Below are 25,287 nucleotides of genomic sequence, written 5' to 3' on the forward strand. Positions count from 1 at the left end.
CGGCCCGGCCCCGCGGGGGGGCGGCGCGGCCGCGGCCCCGGGCGAGGCCCACCCCCCCCCCCGGCGGCGGAGGCGGGTGCGCGGTGGCCGCGGGCGCAGCGCGGCCGCGGAAGATGCGCGGGGTGCGGCGGGCCGGCCGCGGCGGGGGCTCTGCCCGCAGCCCCGCGCCCGGCGCGCAGGCATCGCCCGCTTTGCTAATTCGCGCGGGGCTTCCGCGCTGCCCTGCCCCCCGGGGGGCTGCAGGGCCCGCTTCTGCCCCTCTCACAGCCCCCCGGCAGGCTTCCCTCTGACGGGCCCTTGCAGCGCGAGCGCACGCCCTTGCACAGCGTCTGCATCAGCATCGCGGGGAGGGCGCTTTGGCAGCGGCAGGGCTGCAGTTCCCACGGCGCGGGCGGCGGGCAATGCAGCGTCAGGGGGCGCGGGCCCCTCCTGCGGAGTGGGCGTGGGGAAAATAACCAGCATCAAACGGCAGCTTGAGAGAGCAAATGGGCTTGCGGTGCCTGCAAATCGTCTCCCAGCGCGATGTTCTCCAGCGGCTCTTGTTCCACCTCGTGGCCAAGGCCCGCAGCGCCGGGCCCGGCACAGCCTGTAGCCCCCCCCGGCCTCTGGAGGGCCTTTCCCGGTCCGGTTTCCCAGCTGTTATTGCTTTACATGCGATTCTTGGTTTTGCCTGGAGTGAGGTAGTTAGAAGGCTGGTAACGCCATTTGACTTCTGACTTCTTCTGAAATGACTCAAATGGCACTCGGAGACGCGGCGGTGTTTAAAGCACACGCAGCGCCCGACTCGCTTAGCGGGACTGCTTCGCTCTTCCTCTGGTGAAGCAGGCCCGGACCGCCACACGCGTTCGCCGAGCAACGCCACAAACATTGTGGCACGCCCGGGAATCGCGGGGAGGGGGCTGCCCCGTTCCCGCGCGCTGGCGCAGCACCACGCGCAGGGCGGCAGCTCCTGCCCCGGCGCCGCGGGGAGGAGGGCAGAGCGCGGGCGGACGCAGCGCCCGCCGGCCTCTCGCTGCGGGGGCCCTGCAACAGGCGAGCACTGCAGCCCCTGCTTTGAAGGAGAAGCCGACGCGCCGCCCCGGAGGCTGGCAGCAAGCGTCTCGTAAGCTTGAGGAGACGGGGCGAGAAACAGCACGAAGGGGGCTGCTTGGCAAGTGGAGAATTTGGCCGCTGGGAGCCGGGATGGCTGTGCCGGCACCGGGCGAGGGCGGGCAGCGTCTTCCAGCGAAGAGCAGAGGCCTGCGGGGACGCGTGGGAAGGAGGGCCGCGGGGCGGGGAGCAAAGGCAGCAGCAGCCGGGCAGAGCGGTGGGGTCAGGGACGGAGAGATGCTGGCAGCAGCCGGGCGAGCCCCGCACACCGGCGGCTCAGCGGGAGGCCGGGGCCGGCAGCCTGGCGCCAGAGCCGAGGAGCGGCGCAACGGCCGCGGCTGCCCGCGGCGATAGAGAGCAGCCGGCAGCGCTGCGCCGCGCAGATTAGGAGCCCGGGCCGCGGCGCACCGGCATCGGCCAGCCCCAAAAACACGCCGGGCACGTTAACGCCCTGCAGGAAACGATTCTCTTATATTAATATTGCATTAGTAAAAATAATTATTCGGTTAGTAGTAGTTAATTGTCTCCATAGGAATAATTTGCAATGCTTATAAATGATTGTGGTTAGACGGCAAAGTTGGTGGATCGGAAGGAAGCAGGTGGCATATATGATGTATTCAGGTTTATCCAGTTCACAGATGATCCTCAGTGTATTATAAACTTTATATGATGTTCAACATGAAAACACCATTGGCCTTTTCTCTTTTATTCCGAGCGTGCACAAATCAGCGGTCACAGAACCTCTCTGCGGCAGCTCCATCGCGCTAGCTGCTGCATGCTAGCGTTGTCGCCCAGCGCAACGGCGCTCCGCTGCAGCCTCGGCTGGCCGCTGCCCGCTTTGGGAAGCGCAGGGAGATGCGGACTTGGGCACGTTGCAGCCCAGGCCCAGAGACTATCCGAGGTGCGCAGAGTTAGCGGCAGGTTAAAGGGTGCAGCCGGTCCCGGAGCAAGGTCAGCAGCGGGAGAAGACTCAGCTTTCGTTCCCCCCAGCGGCTCCTCCAAGCGCTCAGCGCGTTTCACTGCAGCCTTATAAAACCCCTTGGAAGCGATTAGCTGCCGAGCAGCGTGTGGGAAACGAGGCCGGGGCGACTCCAGGAAAAGCAGATCGCACGCCGAAGGGCAGCAAAGCAGCAGCATTAGCGTGATGGGGCGAGAGGCAGCACACAGAAATAACCTCTCAGGCACGTGCTTCGCTCTGCTGCAAACGTCCCGTCGGAGGCCGCCCGGTCCCCCCCGCCCGTCGGAAGCCGCCCGGTCCCCCCCGCCCGTCGGAGGCCGCCCGGTCCCCCCCGCCCGTCGGAAGCCGCCCGGTCCCCCCCGCCCGTCGGAGGCCGCCCGGTCCCCCCCCGCCCGTCGGAAGCCGCCCGGTCCCCCCCGCCCGTCGGAAGCCGCCCGGTCCCCCCCGCCCGTCGGAGGCCGCCCGGTCCCCCCGCCCGTCGGAGGCCGCCCGGTCCCCCCCGCCCGTCGGAAGCCGCCCGGTCCCCCCCCGCCCGTCGGAAGCCGCGCGGTCCCCCCCCCGCCCGTCGGAAGCCGCCCGGTCCCCCCCCGCCCGTCGGAAGCCGCGCGGTCCCCCCGCCCGTCGGAAGCCGCCCGGTCCCCCCCGCCCGTCGGAGGCCGCCCGGTCCCCCCCGCCCGTCGGAAGCCGCCCGGTCCCCCCCCGCCCGTCGGAAGCCGCGCGGTCCCCCCTCCCGTCGGAGGCCGCCCGGTCCCCCCGCCCGTCGGAGGCCGCGCTCTTCCGCTTCCCGTCACTAGGGGGCGCCGGAGGCGGCGCTGCCGGCGCGGCGCGGGGCTGCGCGGGGGGAGCTGCCTGCCCTGCACCCCGCACCCCCGGCACCCCCTGAACCCTCTGCACCGCGGCACCCTCTGCACCCTGCTGCACCCCCCCAGCCCCTGCTCCCCATGCACCCTGCTGCAGCCCCCATAGCCCCTACACCCCATGCACCCCCCCAGCCCCTGCACCCCCAGCCCCTGCACCCCATGCACCCTGCTGCAACCCCCCCCAGCCCCTGCACCCCATGCACCCTGCTGCACCCCCCCTACAGCTCCTGCACCCCCCATAGCCCGGCACCCCCCCAGCCCCTGCACCGCCTGCACCCCGTGCACCCTCCCAGCCCTTGCACCCCTACATCCTCCACAGCCCCTGCACCCCCTCCTCCCTGCGCAGCCCATGCACCCCCCACAGCCCCTGCACCCCCTGCACTCTGCGGCGCCCCCCAGCCCCTGCACCCCCCTGCACCCCTGCAGCGCGGGGCGCCCGGCCTCGCGGCGGCGCTGCGCACCCAGCGGTGCCGGCCCTGCAGCGCGGCCGCCCCGAGCGCGCTCAGGGGGCCCCGCTCGGCTGGAGACAGTTGGGGGCTGGTTTGGGGCTCCTTCACCCAAACTCGGGGCCGCGGCGGCAGCACCGGGCACAGCCTTGCCGGGGCGCCAACTGCAGACAGGATTTTCTGCGTGTGCTGGGTTTCCCCGGGGGTTCAAAGCCCCGGGAAGGTGATGCCCGTGGGAATGAAGGTGCAGAGACACGCGGGAGCCTGGAGCAAAGGCGTTTCTTTTTTTAAAAAAAGCATCCATTTCCATTAAACCCCCCCCCCCCGCCCCGCCCAGCGTCCTTGAGCATCACGTCGTGGCACAGCGCGGGAGCGATGCCGCAAACGAGCTGCACGAAGCGGCGCCCACGAGCCTTTCCAGCAACCATGTCACTTTTTGTGCGGCTCTGCCCGAGCCGCTGCCCGGCCGCCGAGTCCGGGGTTTCGCCGACCGAGCGAAAGGAGAAACGAGCGCTTTCCCGATTTCGGCCGGCGCGGGGGGGCGCTGGGGGGCCGCGCTCCTTTGGGGCGCCCGGCGCGGAAAGTCCCGCGCCGCGTAACCAAATGCGCTCGGTGCAGCGCTTGTGCCCCAGGTTTGAATTTAGGACGTGTTATCACGGCAGTTTGCTTCGGGATATACGCTGTGCTCCAGCGACCGGGGTGGGGGAAATATATATACATATATATATATATATATACACACAAAGAGGGTGACTTCATGCTTTACGAGGAACGTTTTTACAGATGTGGTTTAGGGAAAACATTCTGCCGGAAAAGCCAGCAACGTGCGCAGACGGTCTGCTGGCGCCGCCGGCGCGGCGGCTGAGCCGCGGCGCTCCGAAACGCCGGCGGAGCGGGGACCCGCGCTGCCCCCTCGCCGGCAGCGGGCACAACGGGGCCCGGCCACGCGTGAGGCCGTCACAGCGCCGGTTCGGGCCGCGGCGTCTGCAGCGGGTGCCTTCTCCGTAGCCCCGCACGAGCGGATAACGTTGCAAAGCGAGGCAGAGACGCCGCCCCCCCCCCCCCAGCAAGGAAGGAGCTGTAACGCCAGGCTGAGAAAACCCCACGCGCGAGCCGGGCAAGCGCTGCCGCGCGCGCAAGTCACGCGAGCCCCGCGCCTCCGGCACGCCTGCAGCCTCCCAGCGGCGTCGCTCGGGGAGACGCTAGCGGCACCGACGGGGATCGGGACGAACAGCGCCGACACCTCCGCATCGACGGAGGCGGCCGCCTCCCTCCGCGCTGCAAACTCGGCAGGTCCTGCCCTTGCAAAACCGCCAGAATCGGGGCGAATCCTGCTGCCCGGCCCCGGCGCTGCGCGGCCCCGGGCGGGAGGGAGCAGGACCCGAGACCTCCCGGCGGCGGTGTGCACCTCCCCGTCCCTCACCCCCGGTGACTCCGAGCAAGCTCAGGCGCGAAGGGAGGCAGGTGGGTCAGTCCTCGGCCATCTCCCCGCTCCTCCGCGGTGCTCCTAGGGCCGGCGGCCGGGGAGGGGCTGGCAGCTAACGCTGCCTCCAAAGAGCTGGGACCAACGTACTTGAAGCCTGCCAAGGTGAGCCTCCTCACAGCGTTTTCAGAGCTGTTCCTGGAGCTAGGGATCACTTTGGTTTTTCCCCCCTCCTTTTAAACCGTTTTGTCCTTTCCATAGCCCTGCAACGAAGAGCAGAGATGAGAGGCCACAAACACGAACAGCGGGAGCCGCGTCCGCACGTGTCTGTCTTGTCACCGTGTCCTCAGACACCGGGCGCTCCGCTATCCCGCAGCACGAGCAGGAGCTGGGTCCCAGCCCGACCCACGTAGGAACGAGCAGACCTCACAAAGCCGTCAGAGAAAGCGTCCTGTCCTCATGGCGAGGGCTGTGCTAGAAGGCACGTTTACCTCCAGAGCGGGTAGCTCCAAATCCATCCATGGGGTTTTTAAAACAAAAAGCCACAACAACAGGAGAAAGAGAGAATTACAGGTTTTTCTAGTGCTGATGGCTCTTCAGGGCCTGCCAGAGCTTTGGGGCCCTCGCTTCCACAACTCTGACATCCTGCCTGCCTAGAGAGCCGCTTTGATTATTTACAGACCTCCCCTACCCGGGAACGCCTTGGGTGAGGCAGGAAGCCTTAACGCATCTTTACCCCTTCTCCCTCCACCCCAGATCCTGATGCAAGGAGCCACTCGGGCCCTCGGCCACCACCAATCCACCACTGCAAATTAGGATCCGTTCTGTCAGAAGTTGCAGGGTTTCGCCAACTTTTACTCAACTTCAGCAAATTCACGCCTTCAAATGCCAAGAAGGTGGCACTTCCTTCATCTCTAAGGAAGCAGAAGCGTAGAGCAAGTCAGCAACACATAATACAGGCCAGAGGCAGAGCAGAAGATGCAAAGAACGCGTGGTTACTTTCTTGAAACAGAAAAGTGGTGAGACGATTTTCTTTGCATGAAGAATTAGAAAAAATAGCATGCCTATGAATTCAGAGGAAAGCCCAAGCTACTTTAAGAATAGAACAGCAAGACTATTTACTCCATGGGTCAGGAATACCACCACCACCAGGAGAACCAAGCTGCCATGGACCAGCAGCAGCATTGCCCAACGAAAACGAGGGGTTACACCACCCTCACCCCGCGCCGGGCTGCTGCGGGAGCTGCGCCCTGCGCAGGTGTCAGCAAGGCAGAAACCCTAGCAAGGGACGAAGCAAAGGCCAGACGAATTCACATGGGACACAAAACCGACAACACAACTTTATTTTATATTTCATACAAACTGCATCCTCCAAACGCTTTATAGCGTTCAACGGCGGAGCTGACGGACGGCGTTTGTCCGGCTCGCTCTTGGCACGAGCTTGGCGAGGCAGAACAGCGTTCTGGTTTCAGCCCCGTGTTACCGGCCAAATCACGTATACGACACGCAATAAATCCAGAAATCAATTTGCCACAGGATAGCATTGCATGAGGTGGCTCCATTTTAAGCTCCTCGGGGGATCAAACGAGTTGATTACTCATAAGGAGGAGTATCAGGAGACAACTGTGTGGAAAACCTGATTTGTGGGAACTTATTTTCAAATTAAAAGGAAGGCGCACGTGGCTCCCTCGGGCTGGCTCTCCGCAGCTCTGCTATTTATATAACCGCGCAATTACACTGCTCAGGATTCCTAAGGGAGCAGCCGGCTTGATTTATACGTTCAAACCTCAGAAGCAAAGCAACAACATATGAATTTTGAAGGCGTTCCTCATGCTAGTGTTACATATGTGACGCGCACACTGGACACCTGCAGCGTGAGAAACGGCCTCACAAATGGAGTTGAACAGAAGACAAAAACTATCAGAGGATGACATATGGCCTAACCTGGCAAATATGCATTTCTTTCAATGGTAAATTGAAAAAAAACCCTGACAGGCCACTCTTCTAGTGAATTTTCTCTTGCTCAGCTGTGCTGGAACTCAAGAATTCAATCCTGGTTAGAAACCCTGCTTTTGGGTCAAGGTAGCAAGGCTTCCTGCATATTTCCAGGTAACATAAGATCACCTTCACATTAGGTGTCAATACTCCTTCTCACCATACTTGTATTTGAGGATGGAGAAAAACAAGCAGTAGTCGGAAGATGATGTTTGACTTAATGGCTAAAAAGCATCTGTGGACACCAGAAGGCCGTGATGCATCTGCTTGGAGCCAACCATAGGAAAAGGGTATAGACAATCTTCAGTATTTGTTTAAATTTTATATTGGCTTCCTGGAAGAACATCATCTGATGCAGGAAACGGATTTGTAGTCTTAATTTTTAGTGCTAGATGGAAAACGGTTCGAACAGTTTTTTCACTAGAGTATGTAAAGGCACTTCTCGGCTGCAGACGAACTCAGTTCCACAAACCCCTCCGGTTTTACCTTGACCTAAGAGGCAGAGAGCCAGGTGCCTCACCAAGGGTGACTTTGCAGAAGACGCTTGTCACAGTTAAACCGTACAGCTCAAGTCCTGCTCGCACACTGTGCTGGCTGCTCACGCGGGAAAGTGAGCATGAACCCTCAAGCAAAGCCAGAGAGGCAGCAGAAACAAACTATAAGCAGTATTTACAGTGAACCTGTAGAAGGGGCCAACCATGAACGATGGCAAGATGTTTACCAAAAATACCCACTGCTAGTCTACAACCTCAGAACGGGATGAGGAAAGCGTCAACTTCATAAAACATATTATGGCCAATTAAGCTTGGCCCAGCAACACGCGAGATTAATACAGGAAGTCAGAACAAATGTTTATGACAGCTGCAAACCAATAAGCTCCAAGCAGAGGCCTGCAAACAAGGGGCAATAACGCTTCATACCCGATTATGGTTAGTCTCTTAATCATTTACAGTTGTCCAAACTATTTCCATTCAGACGGTCCAATCTACTGAGCAAGGCTAGGCAAATACAAGAAAAACTCGGCTCAGCTGTGAGATAAGAATTTCCATGTGTTTCTTGCACTTCAATAATTAAAAATCCTCGTGGCAGAAAGTTGGAAGTGGATGTTCTGCTGCTAGCCGGAACGCACACAGCCAGCATCGCTCTGCTCTGGCTGCCAAGAAATACCTGGCTGCGCTGCCAGCGGCGCTCGTGGACGGGAGCTGCACCCGCTCGGAGAGCGGCAGCCTGCGCTCAGCTCCCCTGCACCCTTGCTGTAAGGCTGCTGAGCGCAGGCCTTCCCAAGACTGGTTTTAGTGGAGCCTGGCTCTTGTCACCCTTGAGCCCTGGAAAACCTGCAGTGTCAGGGCTGTTGCGTGCGCAGTTTTTCCTTCTACTACGCTACTTCTAGCTTGCGGTGTACTGTGACCCTGTTTCACGTTCCTGAGTCGGCTGCTCCTCGGTGGCCGTCTGCAGCTACGCTCGAGAGGAAGGAGACTCCAGACTCCCGAAAAGAAGGGTCAAAATATCAAAGCTCGGTGCCAGAAGTAACTGTTTAAAACGCTGTAAGGCTCCACAGCACGTGGCGTCAGCGTGGTCCTCTAACGCCCTGAATCCTCGCTCCCTCTGCAGCGCAGAGATTGCGGGAAGAAATTCTGTGCCCGGCCCCAGCTCGGATAACTCTCCCGAGCCTCCTCCGGCACCGCATTGTCTCGGACCCCGCTCACGGAGGGCCGGCGTGGGAAAGAGCGGCTGGCCAGCGGCCCCCGCTCGGCGGGATTTGGCTTTCCACAGAAGGGAAGCAGCACAGACCCGTTGCTCTTTCCTCCCTTTGCTCAGGTGCGGGGCGGGAAGGAGGCTGTTGCGGTAAACCAGAAGCAACGCCAATCAACAGGACTTGGGTTTTGAGGTTAATAAACGGCAACTAACTGTACTGTAGAGCCAGACCACTGTGCAGGCTCCTCTCGGAGGTGATCAGAGCCTATTCTCCCCCCTGAACGGGATGAAGTGACCCCCTCTGCTCTGAGCTAGGAGCCTGCAGGAAAGCCAAGTGTGAGGTCTTGCTTTCTTCCCTTTAACTGCGAGGCAAAGAGCAGAGCTATAAACACAACACAGTATCCATGACGACACGCAGTGCAACTTTTGGCTTCCTGATACAGAGAAGGTGATTTTTTTTTCCCCTCCCGTTTTTGTTTTGAAGCTATTTCCACAATTCCCTTGTCCTAAGCAAGGAGGGCCAGCACTGCAGATCTGGGAGGGAGCAGAAGGAACGGCAGTGCACCAGGGGTCCGTGCAACAGGCCCAACGTTATTTCAAACGCTACGCGTTTCACCAGGGTCAGATAATCGCCAGGGCGCTAACTGGAGGCTTTGCTACAGCAACATCCTGTTGATGCTTTCAACGGGGGCAAATAGTAACACAGCAATTACTTCTCTAATGGAAAGCAGTGTCCAAGTTTATTATTTATAAAGCACTGTTAATAAAGATGTTTCAAAAGGCTCCTAGTGCTCCCCAAGCACACGGCTTCTGTTAGCATCCGGGGTGATCAGGCAGCAAACGTAGCATGCAGCTGTAAGGAAGTCACAGAGCAGCCTGGTGCTAAGTACTTCACATCCAGTAGTTGGCTGTCTGAAAGTTGTAAGACACACATACATATATATACACCTTCTCCAAACACTAAAATGAAAAACATATCTCCACAAAAGAACAACATCCCAAGATCCACAAACTTTTCCCCATCAAATAAAGCGTAAAACAAACCTTGCAATAGCTCAGCTTTGGGACACGCATACAAATCCGGATCCACCAATTCTGGACTCAGAGCCTTACAGATGGATTTACCAGGTCAAAAATTACCTTCTAAGTGCCTAGCTGAACCTTATTACCATCTCCACAGCTGCAATGTCAGGCCCAGATGGCAGGGCTATACCCAGTCTGGGAGATCTAGAATGAAACGACTATGAATTTTAACAAAAGCCGGGTGGCAGTCAACGAACAAAGCAAAGACATCCTTGCTGGCAGAGAACAGAGGGGTCAGAGATTCAGGAGGTGAAGAACAGTGCAGGTTCCACGCTGTTCTGGTGTCCTTTACACACACTGCTAGGGAGAACAACTGAATTAGGAGAAGAAAAAAAAAAAAAAGAAGGAAAAAAACCTTGTCGCATGCACAGTAAGAAGGTCTTTTGGTGAACTCAGATCAGAAAGCATTAGCCTCAAACTGCAGTGTCACTGAACCAGAGAATTTCATTGCAATTGCTTTTTAAGAGACCACTTTTGCTTGCCACAGTTGCCTCTGTTCAGGTCTAAATCTGATTTAGCCTAGGAGCCCCCATCCACCAATACTGTGTTGCAGGCACTAAGATTTCACGCGGTGTTAATTTTTAATCACTGTGGAAGCCACAGAGCAAGGCGTTACTGGAAGCTATGAAGTTAAAGCAATGGTATAGAAGTCAGTTTCTTTTGTTAAAGTGCCTTATTTTCTTTGAGCTTTTAAAACATCTTCCTTACATTTTAAAATGAAGGGGTGGGGGGGAGAAAAGGAATACTGGTTTTATATGAAACAAAGTAGAAAATTAATCAATATTTACACAGATCTTGGATAAGGTTTTGGCAGAGACTAATAACTTGACACAGCAACCCAAAAAGCAGAGTGTCAAAAAGAAGGGAAAAACCTGTTCATATGCTTTCAACACCATCCCCTTGAGATCCTAAGTGTAAACGGTTTTATCTACGAAAAGGCATTTTACTCGGGCTTTAGTAATCGGAGTTGATTACAGCCATATTTTAAAACCAGCGGCATGCATGTGGGTGGGCGAGCCGCCTGCTGACCTCTCCAAGAACAGAGTATGTATTTAGACAAGTTCAACTTTGGCGTTTGGATAAACAGCTACGACGTCATATCCTTCAGGAGGCTTAACTCTTTCCTTCGCGTGCGTCTCACAGTACAGCTGCTCCTCGATGAAGAAGTAACCTCTCTGCTTCAGGTTGAGGCCGCAGTCGTCGCACATGAAACACTCGGGGTGGTAGAGCTTGTCCCGGGCTTTGACGATCGTGCCCCTGTGGAGAGACAGGGGAGCCCAGGTCAAACGCCGAGCCGCGGCTGCAGAAACAGCAAGCAAAGCTATTTCTTCCTGCCGCCTCGCGGAAAACCCTGGCACGTAGGGGCATTTGAAGACGCGATCTGTGCGCTTCCTACCACGACACATCAGCCTACCTACAGGTGACGTCCCCATGCCAGGCACCGCTCTGGCCACGGCGCTCTGCTCTTCAAGGACTCGCTTGCACGCCCGCGGGAACTGACAGCACGAGCACCCGCCCCGGCTCCCGGGGGATCACCCCCGGGCTTCCCACCTCAACTGCCCTTTCCCGCTCGCCTGGGAGAGAGAGGATCTTGCAGGATTTTGAGGAGAGAGGATTTTGTTTTGGAAGTCCAGCAACATGGGCACAGTTTGAGATCGCGTCTCCTCCACGCGCCGTATGGTACTAAGCGCACGGAGGGGATCAGCGGACACCGCAGAACGTCAGTGGGAGCTGGGCTGCTCAGTCCTACGTGGGAGGACTCAGCACCTCCCAGAAGCAGAGCTTGTGAAGGATGAGCCCTTCTAGGGTCATCACACTCCTGCAACACGGCTCCAAGGCCCGACACAAAGCCAAGCCTGAATATCCACGCTCAGCCCAGATCCGACAGTCGGAAGCCGACGACTCCCAAACGCTACTGACGCAGCTTGAGGCACTGCCCACGTGAGTACGGGTAGGCACTGTTTGCTCTAAGGGCTGTCGGAATAAAAATCTTCGGCTCAGAACAACAACAGCAAGAACAAAGAAGAAAGAAAACAGAGGACTTTTAACTGAAATGAACAGAACATAAATTACAAGATGGTAAAGGGAAAAAAAAGGCCTATATTCTCTGAGCATTAGTTCCAACACCCATCCATCGGAGAGTAAGTCTTCAGCAAAAACAAAACAAAACAAAAAACCCAAAACACACATACACACAAAAACCCAAATAATCCCCCCCCCACATATCCACCAAGAAACAAAAATAACCGTAGACTTCTTCCACTTGACCTTCAAAAGTGCTTCTTCCTCAATAAGGCAGTAAAAGACTGTTAGTGTCTTTGGTACTATTCATAGTCACAGGGCAGTTATGATGATAAGCCGGCAGAAATCGTTCTATGAATCATCCACGTATTGTTGCAAAATTCCCTTAAAAGGGGCAATCAAACTGTACTCCCTAATTCCAGGTTTATATATGGTTAGTAACAAGAGATTCAGCGATTCTGCTATAAATTCTCACACATATTTCTGGCAGAAAGACAACCGAGCTAAATCCCTGCGTTCTAGTAACCGCTGTGCTCTGCACGGTGTGACCGAACTCAGGCTCGGCAGCGACTCAGGCACTTACACAATCCCATTTCCACATCGCGTGCACTCAGGGAGCATCTGCAATCCAGACATGGCACCACCAAGTTTTGATACTGGAGGCTTGATGTTTCGGGGGTTGCTCAGTCTGTCGAGTTTTTCACCTGCCAAGAGTTTTAAACAGATATAGATTGAAAAATTTGTCCTCCTCTCTCTCTCCCCCCCCTTTTTTTTTTCCCCCTTAAGCAGGCGTCAAATGGCTTGTTTTTTCCTGGGGGAACACATGCTCTGCCTGTCACAACAGAGCCTTCTCCTTGCAACGTGCTTGCAAAGAAATACAAGAGCAAAGAGCGAGACCGCCTACCTTGCAAGTCACATAGCATTTGGGTTTGCAGATGATTGCTAGGCACCGCGCTAACCCTTTCCTCATCCTAACGAAGCCTGGATGAGGACAGAAGCCCTTAATGACGTCAGTGGCTAATCTGTCCGTGCGTTATGATAGCACCAACTCCATACATACTGTTAAAAGGCAAAACGTTCTTATTCTAGAGATGAGAAATGGATTTGGCTGCAGTACTATAAAGGGAACTAAGAAAGATAAAAAGCAAACTAGCAAAATGACTGAATATTTCCAGAAAGAAGAGGTTCCATCACCCTAGCACTTTAGCTGTACTTGCTAGATCTACCCCAGTCAAGAAAAAGATTAAAATCTTTCAGCGAATTAGGCAAATTAAAACAAACAATAATATAATTAAATGCATTTTTTCTTCTTAGAAGGCTAATTTACTTTATTTCATCTGCCAAGAGATAGGAAGACTTCAGAACCTAAAGTTAAACATTGTGTTAGAAGATAAGGTTTTCTGGGGCACCAAGTTTCCTTTCACAAAGGTCCAACCACAGGAAAGGAAGCAATGAAAATTTTGCGCATATGAACTGTACTGTGGAAGAGCTTTACAGGTCCTCTTCCGTACAGATATATCATATCCACTCACACTTTGGACACAATACAAATGCACATGTTGTCAACAACTGTGATAATTAAAAGTCCCCATAGCATATGTAATTTTTGAATAAGGAGTCAGTACATACTGCATAGTTTTTGGAAACTTCCATTTTGATTTTGCTCTGAAGCACCCATGATAGCTTCAGTGAATTGTCTGCATTTTTTAAAGTGAATTCTTATTATTTTAAATCGGCATATCATTACTGACGGCTGTTTACTGTACTTGTGTAGGGTTACACAATATACTTTGGACAGCCTTACTTAGCAGGGCTTCCTTCCCTTCTTGTTTAGGGCTCTAAAAATCACAGGAGATGGATGGAAACACCCAGCCCTCCGACCTGGCCAACGTGCTTAGCGCTGAGCTCAGGAGGGCTGAGCAGATCCGACTCCCAGAGCGCTCGCTAATAAGTCTGCGGTTTCACTTTCGCTCAGAATTGTCTGTCTTTGACGAAGAGGTAGATATTGCAGCACAGCATTCAAGAGTGAGCAAAGAGGCCTAAAACTCCTGGGTTTAAGCTGTGGGACTTTTACGCATCGTTGTGCGGGTGGCCCCATCGTTAGCCGCGACCCTGGATCCACAACCCAACCCTGCCAACGACCTTAGTCAAGCAAGTAACACCAAAAGGACTACTTTCCCACCAAACCCCACTTTCTCAAGATAGAAGATGGCATTTCGAGATGCCGTAGGGACTTGACACGCATGAGAGCAATGGACCAAGGAACAGGCAGGACTGCTATGCCATGGAGCTCTTCCGCGCCCTTGGCTGGCCCGAGCAAAACGTGGGCGTTGAGTCCTTCCGTTGCCTTGCTGAGAATAACCTCAAACAACTGTTTGAGCTCTTGGCCTCTCTCGGCGCTGAGATACGGCGTGCTCAAACTAGACATACGCTCATCTGCCAACATTTAACAGTTAAGCTGTTGCTGTCTCTCAGACAGAGCGCGTGGATAATCTGGAGTTTAAAAGAGACAGAAGAGAGATTTTACAGCAAAACAAGCCCGTCAGAGCACACTGCTTCCCACCTCCCCAAATGGCGGATCCTTTCCTTCTCTTTACCCACAGATAATCTCATCCTAATTTATGGTCCTCAGCAAGGCAGCTAGATCCTTTGACTAAACAGTCTTAAGCAGTCTTGTCCACACTTTGTGGTTAAAGCACTCATCCTTCATGCTTGAAGGGCACCTACCGAGACAACTGCGACGTTTCTTTATAAATCCTGTCAGATTCTCAGCAGGAAACATTTCTTATTACAGACACGGTATGGGGCTGATAATTCTGAAGAAAACATGACTTCTAGTAGAAATATTTTCCATATATAAAACAGCTCTTTGTCTGAAATACCTAGTTCATCAAGAAAGCAGAGCCTGACTTTAAAAGGACAACACACGGTTGTCTCGGGCCAAAATATGTAGTCTTGTTATACGGGTAGGTTTAAGAAAAAAGGATCAGGGTAGAAATTTTAAAACAACCTAACAGAAACAGTCTCAATGATTTAAACATTGCTGAAACATTAGAGTTTTATGCCATCAGATATGTTTTTCACTTACGCATATTTAATTGCTAATCCCTTGTGAAATAAACACTGATAGCATTATAACAACCAAGGCACCGGCTGGGGCGCACTGCAGAGGCACTGTACGTTCCCCTGGCCGCTGCAGAAACCATTGGAGCACAGAAAGGAGCTCAAGCGAGAGAGAGAAAATAAAATAAAAAAAAACATTGCTGGCAGAGAAGCAAGATCTGGATTCTCCAGCTTGCTGACACTTTGGTTGGTATCTGTCATCACTTTCTTAACTCCAGGCGCTGATGAAACATGTGTTGCCACGTTACCAATAGGCTGGCACTGAAAAATAGCCAGAGGTGACCAGATGTCCCCGACTGGCCGGGACAGTCCCAGTGTGCAAGGACTGTCCTGGCATCCCACAGAACGTTTTCAAGATACTGTTTGTCCTCGACGTCCTTCCAGCACACATACTTTGCCTCCTGCCGTCCTTTCGAAGTGCAGCCCTCGGATTTTACCAACCCAGCGCGGTGTACAAGAAAGAAAAGCCGCGACGCCAGGCTGCAGAGTGCACACCTCCATATCGCATCCTGCTACCCGACACCGAGAGCCTCCTCTTTGTCACACACTCCAGAAACACAAAGAGAACCGTTCAGACAACCTCACCAAACCTGGTCCTCTAAAACAGCTCCATTTAAGAGCTGGAGGGGACAAAACTTCAAATAATTCTGTTAAAATCATCCATGCTAAAACAAATCAACTTTTAAAAAACCCAGTAAAGCTTCAATTTTATTCCAATTCCTTGTCAGAGAGAACGGAAGAAGAGGGGGAGCAGCGTCATTAACTAGGATTAACATAGTCACTTCCCATTTTCTTCTTCCTAATAAGGAAACCCAAGGGTGCAGCACATACCTTGCTGCAAAGCCTGCTGGTGCTTGTTCACTGTAAAGGTCTTGAAGGTACAACTGGAGCCTGCAATTAACATCATTTTTCCTGCCAGCCTGGATGGACTATAGCATTTACAGTCAGGACTTCCGAGGCCGATCCTATTTCATGCTTTGCTGATGTGCCTGTATACCACGAGGGCACTGAAAATACTGAAATTGATAGGAACTTCTCATGCACAGCAGTTGCAGTCTTGCTTCTCGTGAAGCAAGAAGTCTTCTGGTCAAAATATATCATTTGCTGCCATGTTATACATATAGAAACTGAAGCACAGCAGCCTGACTTGCTAACCCTTGCAGTTTCTTAATGGGATTTGCAGCAGTTCACATTTTCCCATAAAATCTAAGTCTGTAGATTCACATGATTATAATATGAGAATCCCGGAAGGAAGCAGAAAGAAGATTCTAGCCCTAATGATTGTAAAGAAAAGCCTGAAAGTTTGAACTTTGAGTCCTTAACAGGCTTAAGGTTGAAAGGCAAATAAAACGAAGCTGAAATTTATGGTTTTGGGACCTTATTTTTAATACATAGAGTTGGCTCCCACCTGAGTTACATGAAACAGACAGGAAGTTGTGACAGATCTGAGAAGGGAGCCAAAAGCTTCTGATTTCTATTCCTATGTTGCTGAGGACCATCCATATCCTTATGCAAATACCATTTATTTAAATAGGCATATGATCCTCTATCAACGGCCTACACAATCATTTCCAAACCATTACATTTAAACACATCATTTCAGGAAAACAGCTGTCATGTAGAAGCTATTTGCAAACCTAAACAACTTTCACATGATGCCCAAGTCAGCCACTAAATTCGTTAAGCACACAGAGGCTGGCCTGAGCATTTGCACATGGTGAAAAAACCCTGATTCGAAACCTGCCATCTAAGTGTTCCCTATCGTGGGTGTATTTGGACCTTCTCATGTTGAGCTGGTTCATGTCTCAGCACAGAAGTGGTGTGCTGTAAAATAACAGAAAACAGAACAGCTGGTCAGTTTGCAAGAATGCCCCATCCGCTCTTGCACGGATCCTTCAAAGGCGACACAATCTTCTGGGCCTCAGCAAGGGAAAGAGTGAGAATGAGAATAAGCTGGTAACAGCAACTTGTGGATGTGGAGACCATGAACTGGGGCACGGAGGGACCGAATGAAGGTTAAAGCCTAACTGGTCAGAAGCCATGCGGTGCCCCTGCACGTGGTTGTAGTCCCCTCCATTTGCTTTGCTCCCCCCTGCCAGTTTGCAGGATCCTCCCAAGCAGCATAAAGGCTGGAGGTTAACAGCACATAAGCTGGCCGAGGTAGCTCAGAAGTGCTCTTGAATGAGAACACCTGCAAGGGAAGGGAAGCTGCAGTCACTCAGGCAGGGCTGGCAAACACAAAAATGGGAACGCCAGAAAGCCAGCTTGGGAAACACCCCCACCTAGAACTAGGGAAGCTGCTATTCCCAGGCAGGGAGGAATCTCATCACTCAGCGCTGATCACTTTGCCTCCCTTGTAACTTTTGTGCTGGGTGCAGGTTTTCCCATCTGGCTACACAACGTGAAGCAGGAGATACAGAGATGCTCCTTATTGTGTTTCTTCCACCACTGGCGTGGGGACTGTCTGACAGCACTACCCATTGGAGATGGCTAGGGAGAATGAAGAAAGACAGGAAGCATGGTCCAGGAGCTAGGCTAAGAGAGAATTTGGGAGCACCACATTCTCTGTGCTTTGGTTCCTTCTCTATAAAATAGATCCAACAGTGCTTTCCTTCCTCACAGGGGTATTACATGGATAAACGTGACATGGGTTACGGAGGGTGCAAATACTCCGCAACATCGGGACTATCACAGAGACTAGGAGAATCATAGCTATGAGCAAGGAGTACAGCAGCAATTGGAAGATTTCAAGCTAGGACCCTGTAGGCTACTGGAGCTGGATAGGGAAATTCAGGGTCACCACTGATTCATCCTATCCACCCAGAAATTCCTACCTGGGCCCCTGGTTAAAGAGCGCAGCTTTATAACGCTGCTTCCCCTGTCTACAGCAGCTTTGTATAACCTGCTTTGCTCCTTCAAAAATAGCAGGCTTATGGAAAAAAAAGGAACCCTATTTGAAGAGATTTCCCTTTAGTGGGGTCACGTTTTGTGTGTCACTGCAGAGTTAGAGGATCAGGAGATGTGCAGGGGTTTAGGGGACACCCTGGTTATGTGCGTAACCACCGGTAAGCTTCCTTACCATTCTCTCCAGCTTCCAACATGCCTTGCAAATATCGGAACGATCCAGACTGCTTAGGCTCCGAAACCGGCTTTTCATAATCCTGAAGCATCTTGTAGACATCTGACTCCACATCAATCCCGTTTCTGTTTCTTGGGAGAGACTTTAAGGGGTCGATGCTGTTTAAAAACAAAGCAATGCTCAAGTCAAATATAAACGGCAATTATCAGCTAATCAGGGATGTACTAAAACGCCCCCCCCCTTAGATTTAGTTCATTTACACAGATTGAAATTAAACACCTTTCTCTCCCCTTGTGTTTTTCTGCCTGAAGGGAAGCCTGTGCTAGAAAAACAACCATTGAAACTAGGAAAGATAAAGTTGTTCCCTGTTTGTTCTTCTATTGAGCAACGCAGCTAGGATTTGACTAGTTACCAGATGCCTTAAGGAAAGAGGGCAGCTGCTGACAAGCATTGTAAATTGCTCTACCACACATGGAATTTATTGAAAAAATGGGTAAAACAATGCATTTAATTAATTATGTAGGGCTACAGAATCCACCCACCCCTCTTACCATTGTTACAGTATCTGGCATCCGGAGAGTACGCTTTGCTGCCAGGCACAGGCATGACAGTGAATGACGCTATCATCAACAAATGCATCTTTTTAAGTTAGCCTCTCTGCAGGTGACGCTGTATTAAAAGCCCCATTTGTCAGAGAAAGCCCACAGCTTAAACGACAACAAAAACACTGGCTCATACAGCGATGAGATTGGGATAAGAAAGCATTCTCAACATTTCCCTCTCACATATGCTCTGACCTTCAACATCAAGACTTGAAGCTGTTTATTGTTCGAACCTAGCATGACTTGGGATACAAAGAATGACAAATAGGAAATGAAGCCCCTATTCAACAGTTCATCCAGTACATCAAAACATCAAAGGCATGGTTTGAATTAAAAAATAGTTCAGGTGCATGTTTAAGCGTCCTGCCAAATAGGATGAATTTAAGTACTTTTGTGCGTTGTTGAGGCCTAAAAGCATAATACAATTCTGTGGGGAAAGGAGTCCTTTTTTCTTGTAAAGTTCCAAGGACAGCGATGTCATTATAAAAGCAATAAAACTAGCGAGAGCCCTTAACCCCATCAGACAGCTTAACACATTTTAGCCACCATCTGACTCATTTTCTCCACCAGCATCATATTCATGCCTATTAAAAAACCCAAACAAAACTCACTTTCAAAAAATGCTAAAGCTACGTTTTCTGGAAGTAATCTGCAACCCAGACCTCTTCTGTGCCCAGCATCTGTTCCGAAGACGCATGTGCTGGCAGGCAGTTCGGGTCCTCCAAGCTACCCTTGCAAGATCAGACAAGCGCAGCCCTTAAGCAGCTCAAGGGAGAGCTTGCAATACCTCGTTTCCAGCGCGTCTGTGTGGGGCTGGATTACTCAGCACTGAGACAGGACTTGTGTAGGAGTTCCCCCACAGCTCCGACGCCTATGAAATCTTGAGACAAGTAGCAGAAGCGCTGCTGCTGGGAATAGCACCTGGGGACAAAGGCTCCTAAAGCAGCTGGGCCAGCCCAGCTTTCTGGGCCAGCAAAAACTCTTCATGTGTACCCCAAGTGCCTCTTTTCTTTGCTACAGCTCTTTCATACATCAATTCTCACATTTTTGTGAGAAAGGACGCTTTTTTGGGGGAACAAATCCAGCCTGATCAAGCACAAATTCAAAAGAGAACATTGTCCTGACCCAATTCTACTCACATACTGCTGAAGTTAATCTCCCTACTTTTGGCTCATGGACACAAATAACATCAAATTTTCTTCTCTCTAATTTTTGTGCAGTTCCCTTCTTTCCAAATTCATTAACTTTCCTGGAGCAGTACAAGGAATAATCTGGCTCACAGAGTCACTGAAATATGAATTCATATAAGCATGTAGTTCCTGAGCTGAAAAGAAACTATCTGCTCTTTATTTGATACAGACGTTACTTTCTTGTAGAATATTTTGCCAGTCTGGAAAAGCATAAATCATCAGAAGACATGTGAAAGCATCACAGTCCGCAGCCTGGCCTGTCTCAAAGCTAGAGCTATCCATCCAAACGGTTCCTGGCTATAACAGCTTTTTCTTTCCTATGTGCATTATTTGTCTGCCTCCTGGACAGCTGCACTGAACAGATCTCAAATTTATAAACAACCCAGTTTACTGGGGTTAGCTCTCCATGCAAAAAGTTCCAAAATCCATTTCAAGTGTTTGCTCCTAGGTTTGTGAAAGTGCAATCCTAACTTCTTGGAGGGTGAAACCCTTCAATCCTTCTTTGAACATACACTTTGAAAAACCAGAATACTGACATGTATGACACTCCCTGGCTTTAATCCCAGCCTGGGGAGCCTGATTTGATGCTTCCTAATCTACTTCCATAAGCAATAGTAGGATTTTATGTAGATATGGAAAATCAGTATGCTTAACCACCTCAGAGATGAGCACTGAACATCACTCCAGCCTCACCAGCTTACATTCACACAAAGGTTCGTGATTGCTGCATGCGCATGTGGCCATTTTGTTCAGAATTTGCAACCCCCAAAACCATCAGTTTTTGTTTCGTTTCCCCCACATACGCTTGACTAACGCAACAGGAACGAACCCAGAGTCTCTAGAGCTAAAACTAGGAGTTTCACTAGAGCATGCACCAGAAAGTCAACTTTCTCCTGGCCTCAGTAGGTAGGAAACAGATAGGGACGTGTCAGTATACGTACTCTAAAACCATCTTTGTATTAACCACAGCGGAAAACAGAAAATTGCATTGCTGAATGCGAGCAGTACAGTCAAATGACGATGCTTTCATCCTACCTTTGGGAAGATGCAATGTGGAGCCCACTCATCTGGACTGGCAAACTTGAGTCAGTGTTGTTTGCATAGAGGCGGGTCGGATTATTGTACTGTAAATTCAGCATCTGTTTGTTATCCACTGGGGTCCCTCCAGCAGTAGGGGGAATTGGCTTTTTGTTCTGTGCAGGTCCATTATCCTAAAAGAGAAAAAGCAGCAGAAAAACCTGTGAGGTTTGTAGTTCTTACTACCAGCTACACGGACAGGCTGCTTTATGCTGTGCAGTCTGTGCTAATAATATTCTCATGTGCTATCAGTATTAATTTTCACACTGTGAAAATTAGAGATGTGCACCAGAAAAACGAAAATTCAGATTTCATCTGTTATCAGATCTTGCTGAATTCATACAGCTTTCCTTAGTCTCTAACCAAATAAGCTTGCCTGTTTCTCCATATTTCACCATTGCCAATATTCTGCATTTATTCTCCCGTAAAAGCAGCATTTGTTATTTCCTCAAAAGAATGGCTAAGAGTCTGCTTCCAATTTCATGTTACATCCATCATTCATACAGCAATCATCACTCCTCCAACTTCAAGGCATTCGCTCCTGATTTACACTAGCAAAACAAGATCAAAAGCAAGCTTCACAGTCATGCACGCCGACTGTACAAGACCTGACACCGAGGGGCAAGCCCTGGTGTTTTTACTTATTGGGAACTATCCCTCATCCAGAAAGATCTGCGTTCGTTTCAGGAGGTTTCTGCCTGAGAAATATCAGTCATTTACAGCGTGATAAATATTTTAATCAACAACTTAACTTGCTATTATTTATGTTTTTGTTGGTTACTTAATTCCCTAGGCAAATTAATATTTGCAGGGAAAACTAAGGGAAGGTTTTTATCACATTACCACAAGTCAGGAACCTACCGGCCATTAAAGTGCAAATTTTCATATTATTTTAGCTACGCAAAACATTATGCGTGTGTATTTGAAAAGCTGGGTTAGTCAGTCCTGTGCACACCCACTAAGAAAACAATACCTGCTACTAGGCTTTGCACAGGCTCCCGGCGCCGGGCCAGCGTTCCAGCTCTGCCACCACCCAGCTCGGGCAGCTATCAGCAGGGAGCAGCGCTGCAGTACGTCCACCAGGAAAAGAGAGGCCAGTTCCAACTGTTTGTCAAAAGCATTAGCAAGCATCTAAAGCCTAAGGACAACTGCCATCTGCCTGTTTTTCCCATCCATCTGGGTCAGAAACATGCCTGTGCTGACGGGAGAAATGGATGCTTACATGAGAGGCGTTAATCTGTTTAATCTTTTTTAAATCTGTTTCAGGCCGGATCTATAGCAATGCTGATTTACACCAGCTGAGAACAATGCCCAAGTTTTCAGTTGATTAAAGCTTGTGAAAAAACAAGTAGAAAAAGAAAACACTACATTGCGAACACACACATAACAAAATGCATACTAAGGGCTCTAATACAAAGCTTACTTTTGACTGAAATCATCCAATAAATACTAATCGGAAACAAGCGTCTATCACTGGTGCATAGGAGAAAATACTGGCATTTCCAAGTGTAGTACAAATGAACAGCTAAGGGAAATAAAAACCAGATCCTACCAGAAAGAGATTTTCAAAGTCCAGCCCTGAAGTTCTTCCTAAGGCAAAACTCCCATTGATAAAAACAGGACTTTTTTCTAATTAAGAACTGCAAGTTGGTGCCTTTAAATTTTTTTCTGCCACCGAGTAACTCCAGACTTGGTCAAACTACCAGCTCTTTGCTTTACTCGGGGACGTAAATGGTTGCCCCACAGAGCCTCCTCTGCACTACTATTTCACACACACCACACATACGTGCGCGCACACACACGTGGGAAAAACTGCCCCCAACACAGTAAATTCAAATTAGCTATGAAAAGGGAATTTCTCTGCCAGGAATAAAGTAATTTTAAACCTTTCCCCAATTTATATTCTGTAAGAAAAATCACAACCAGACTACAAGTTTCCAATTCCCAGATTTATATTATTACTTCAAGAGAAATGAAAAATAAAAAAACACTTTTGACCATGCTGCAGAGAGAAAAAGAAGGATCGTGTTTCAGAAAAAAACAATGGCCCATACTGGCCACTTCAAATCACAGACATAAACATAGAACATAGCTGTCCTTTCTAACAGCCATTATCATTAATTATCTGTGTATCTGGGCCAAACGTGCACTTTGTTCAAGTGAAATTGGGCATCCCCCCAGCCAGAGCCAAATTCCCACCGCAGCCTTCTCGGGGTACACCACTGGAAACGGGATGACAAGGTGGGACCTCTGGGAGACAGAGCTTGCTGCTCACATCAATCCTCTCCTCCCTGAAACTACGTTTCTACCAGAACGGCTTGTTTTGCTCCAGGAATAGGTTGCAACTGCCCTAGGAGCCCTTTGCAGCGCAACGCTAGAGAGGGACGGGGCTCTGGGTTTTAGTGGGCTTCATCCTGCTCCTCCCATGCAAGGCTGGAGCCACCTCCTTCTGCCAGCTGGAGAGGCCAAGGACACCCAGGGGTTCCTGGTGTTCCTCCCTCTGACCTTGTGCGTTCCTCCACGTGAAGGACAACCCGATCCTTCACTGCTAAGGCATACACGGGGCTGGAGTCCATTTCTGAAATTAAAACATACTCCATAAACGGACCTAGAAGGCCATAAGCTCCATGGATTTGCTTTAAACTAAGACAGTTTGTAAAGCGTTGAGCATTCGTTCCTCTTAAACTCAGCAATTTGTAAATCAAGAGCACATGTTTCCATAAAGCTAAAACTTATTGCTTTGACATATTCCAAAACACATAAAAGTCTGGTGCTGGAAATGGAGCATTTCAAAGACACGCGGGGCCCTCCCTGAACTGCAAAGCTAGATTGCGCAATCTTGGCCCGCTTCCTGCGGGAAGGTTGGTTACAGGAACGAGCGACTGCGTGGCAATTTTTCAAGAAGTACTTTCCCTCACTACGGTTTTGGTGGCTGGATGACAGCTGAAGACGGCTACCCCAGGTGAGCATTTCTGGCTTTATTCTACTTGAAAAGGGCCCACCCTAACTCTCTGCGGGGTTTCCTACCATCCCTCCCATGCTGGGCCTTTGAATGAACCTCGGCCTTTCCAAGCAGTATTTCAGCTCTTGACGTTGGCTAGGGACTCGCTCCCCAGGCCAGAAGAGAAACGAGGGGCCACTTAATTCCAAAAAGCTTCCTCCAGAACAAATGGTCTCAGCTTTGCGTGTCCTGCTTTCTGCAAGCCACAGGGCTCCCGGAGGGCCACTCTGGCCGCACAGTGCTGGGAGCAGCGGACAGGCGAGCCCAAGGCACGCAGCTGCACAAGCGCCCAGGTTTCCATCGCCCACAGACCAGATGCTCCCAACCTGCTGAAAATCTAGCAGCTTTGGGTGCCAGGATGAGAGCTGAGCCTTCCAAGGGCACAGGGAGCTCAGGGAAGGGCTGTCAGAGGCCACCTAGGGTCATGCTGGCAGTAGACCTAGACCCTCGCTGAGACACGGCCAAGCTCAGTCTGGGAAGGCTTTTGGCCACCGGACTGAGTTCAGTCTCCTTTTATTCATCCCAAAAGCCGTTTCAGAATTTTCCTACAAGACCCATACAACATTTTACATAATGCATTGAGTTTTGCACTAGTTCTCAGAAACCTAGAACCAGATAGATTTCTTTCCAGCTCTCAAATTCAAATTTGCAAAAAGTAGTCCCTCTTTGGGACCCAATTTTCTTTTCTCTACTGCTTCCCCCCCCCCCCCCCCCGTTTTTTATAGCTTCTCTTAAATTAAGAGGTTTTGCAAAGTCTTTCTAAGAGTTGACCTGCTAAGCCTTACCAAAGAAAACTTTTAGTCTACAAAACAGAAGCATTAAAATCTGTTTTCTCATGCTTGCCTTCTGAGATCATCCATTATAAACCATGACTGAACTCTCAACACATAGCATTTGGAAGTCCTGGAGGCCAGCTTGAGCATGTTTTGGGCTTCCTAATTCCTGGCAAATGCAATTCACATACCTGTCCCAAATAGAGAAGTGTGGTGTGAGGTCCCGAGGAGGAGCTAGAAAGGGGCCTTCTGAACAGGTTGTGTCCCAGCCCCAGTGAGCTTCTGGGTTTGTTTGTGTGTGGTGGCAGCACAGAGCTCGAGCACCAACGGGCTCTACCTGCCCTGCTTCCTGCAGCAACGGCAAGTCCCCAGCCAGACCTCCTACCTTTTTTCTGATAACTATGTTACTAGAGATCCTAAATTCCTCCCCTCCCTCTTCCTACTCCACTGTGAGAAATAACGAGCAGAGGGAAGGTGATTAAAGGAGATTGAGCCATAGTAAAAAGGGTTATCTTCGGTGAGCGCCCGCCCTTTCACCGTCCAAGCCATTTGCCTTCGGCATGTTGCCTCCCAAGCACCTGCTTCTGACACCTCCCTTGCATTTCTCTGTTTAAAACAAACTTCTCCTCCAAAAGAGATGCATTTATAAATGTTTCACCCACAAAGCCTGAACATTATCAACTAAAGGTAAGGGATGACCTTACAGATACGGTATTTATGTCCTAAGGAACAATTTCCAGAAGAAGGAAAATGCAACACAGGCTATTTCTGAGTGTTTCTTTTGGCATGATGCAGAGGAAGCGAAAGGAAGTTATATATACATATTTGTGGTAAGAGCAGCATTGGCAGCAAGCAGCCATTACGCCACAGG

At 50.8% G+C, this 25,287-nt stretch overlaps 1 protein-coding gene across 3 annotated transcripts in view; it reads right to left on the reverse strand.

Annotated features, from left to right (window-relative positions):
• Positions 1-9,175: 9,175 nt before the first annotated feature.
• PDLIM4 (PDZ and LIM domain 4) overlaps positions 9,176-25,287 on the reverse strand; it is a 62,278-nt gene continuing 46,166 nt past the window's right edge. For all 3 annotated transcript variants that reach the window (XM_068959180.1, XM_068959182.1, XM_068959183.1), the window contains 4 exons: positions 20,601-20,776; positions 17,774-17,931; positions 12,155-12,275; positions 9,176-10,806 (listed from right to left, as the gene is read on the reverse strand). In XM_068959180.1, the coding sequence (XP_068815281.1) occupies positions 10,602-10,806; positions 12,155-12,275; positions 17,774-17,931; positions 20,601-20,776 (660 nt within the window). In that variant the 3' untranslated portion in view covers positions 9,176-10,601. The remainder of the gene's footprint in view (positions 10,807-12,154; positions 12,276-17,773; positions 17,932-20,600; positions 20,777-25,287) is intronic.

Source organism: Struthio camelus, chromosome 13 (genome assembly GCF_040807025.1).
Source record: "Struthio camelus isolate bStrCam1 chromosome 13, bStrCam1.hap1, whole genome shotgun sequence".
NCBI lineage: Eukaryota > Metazoa > Chordata > Aves > Struthioniformes > Struthionidae > Struthio > Struthio camelus.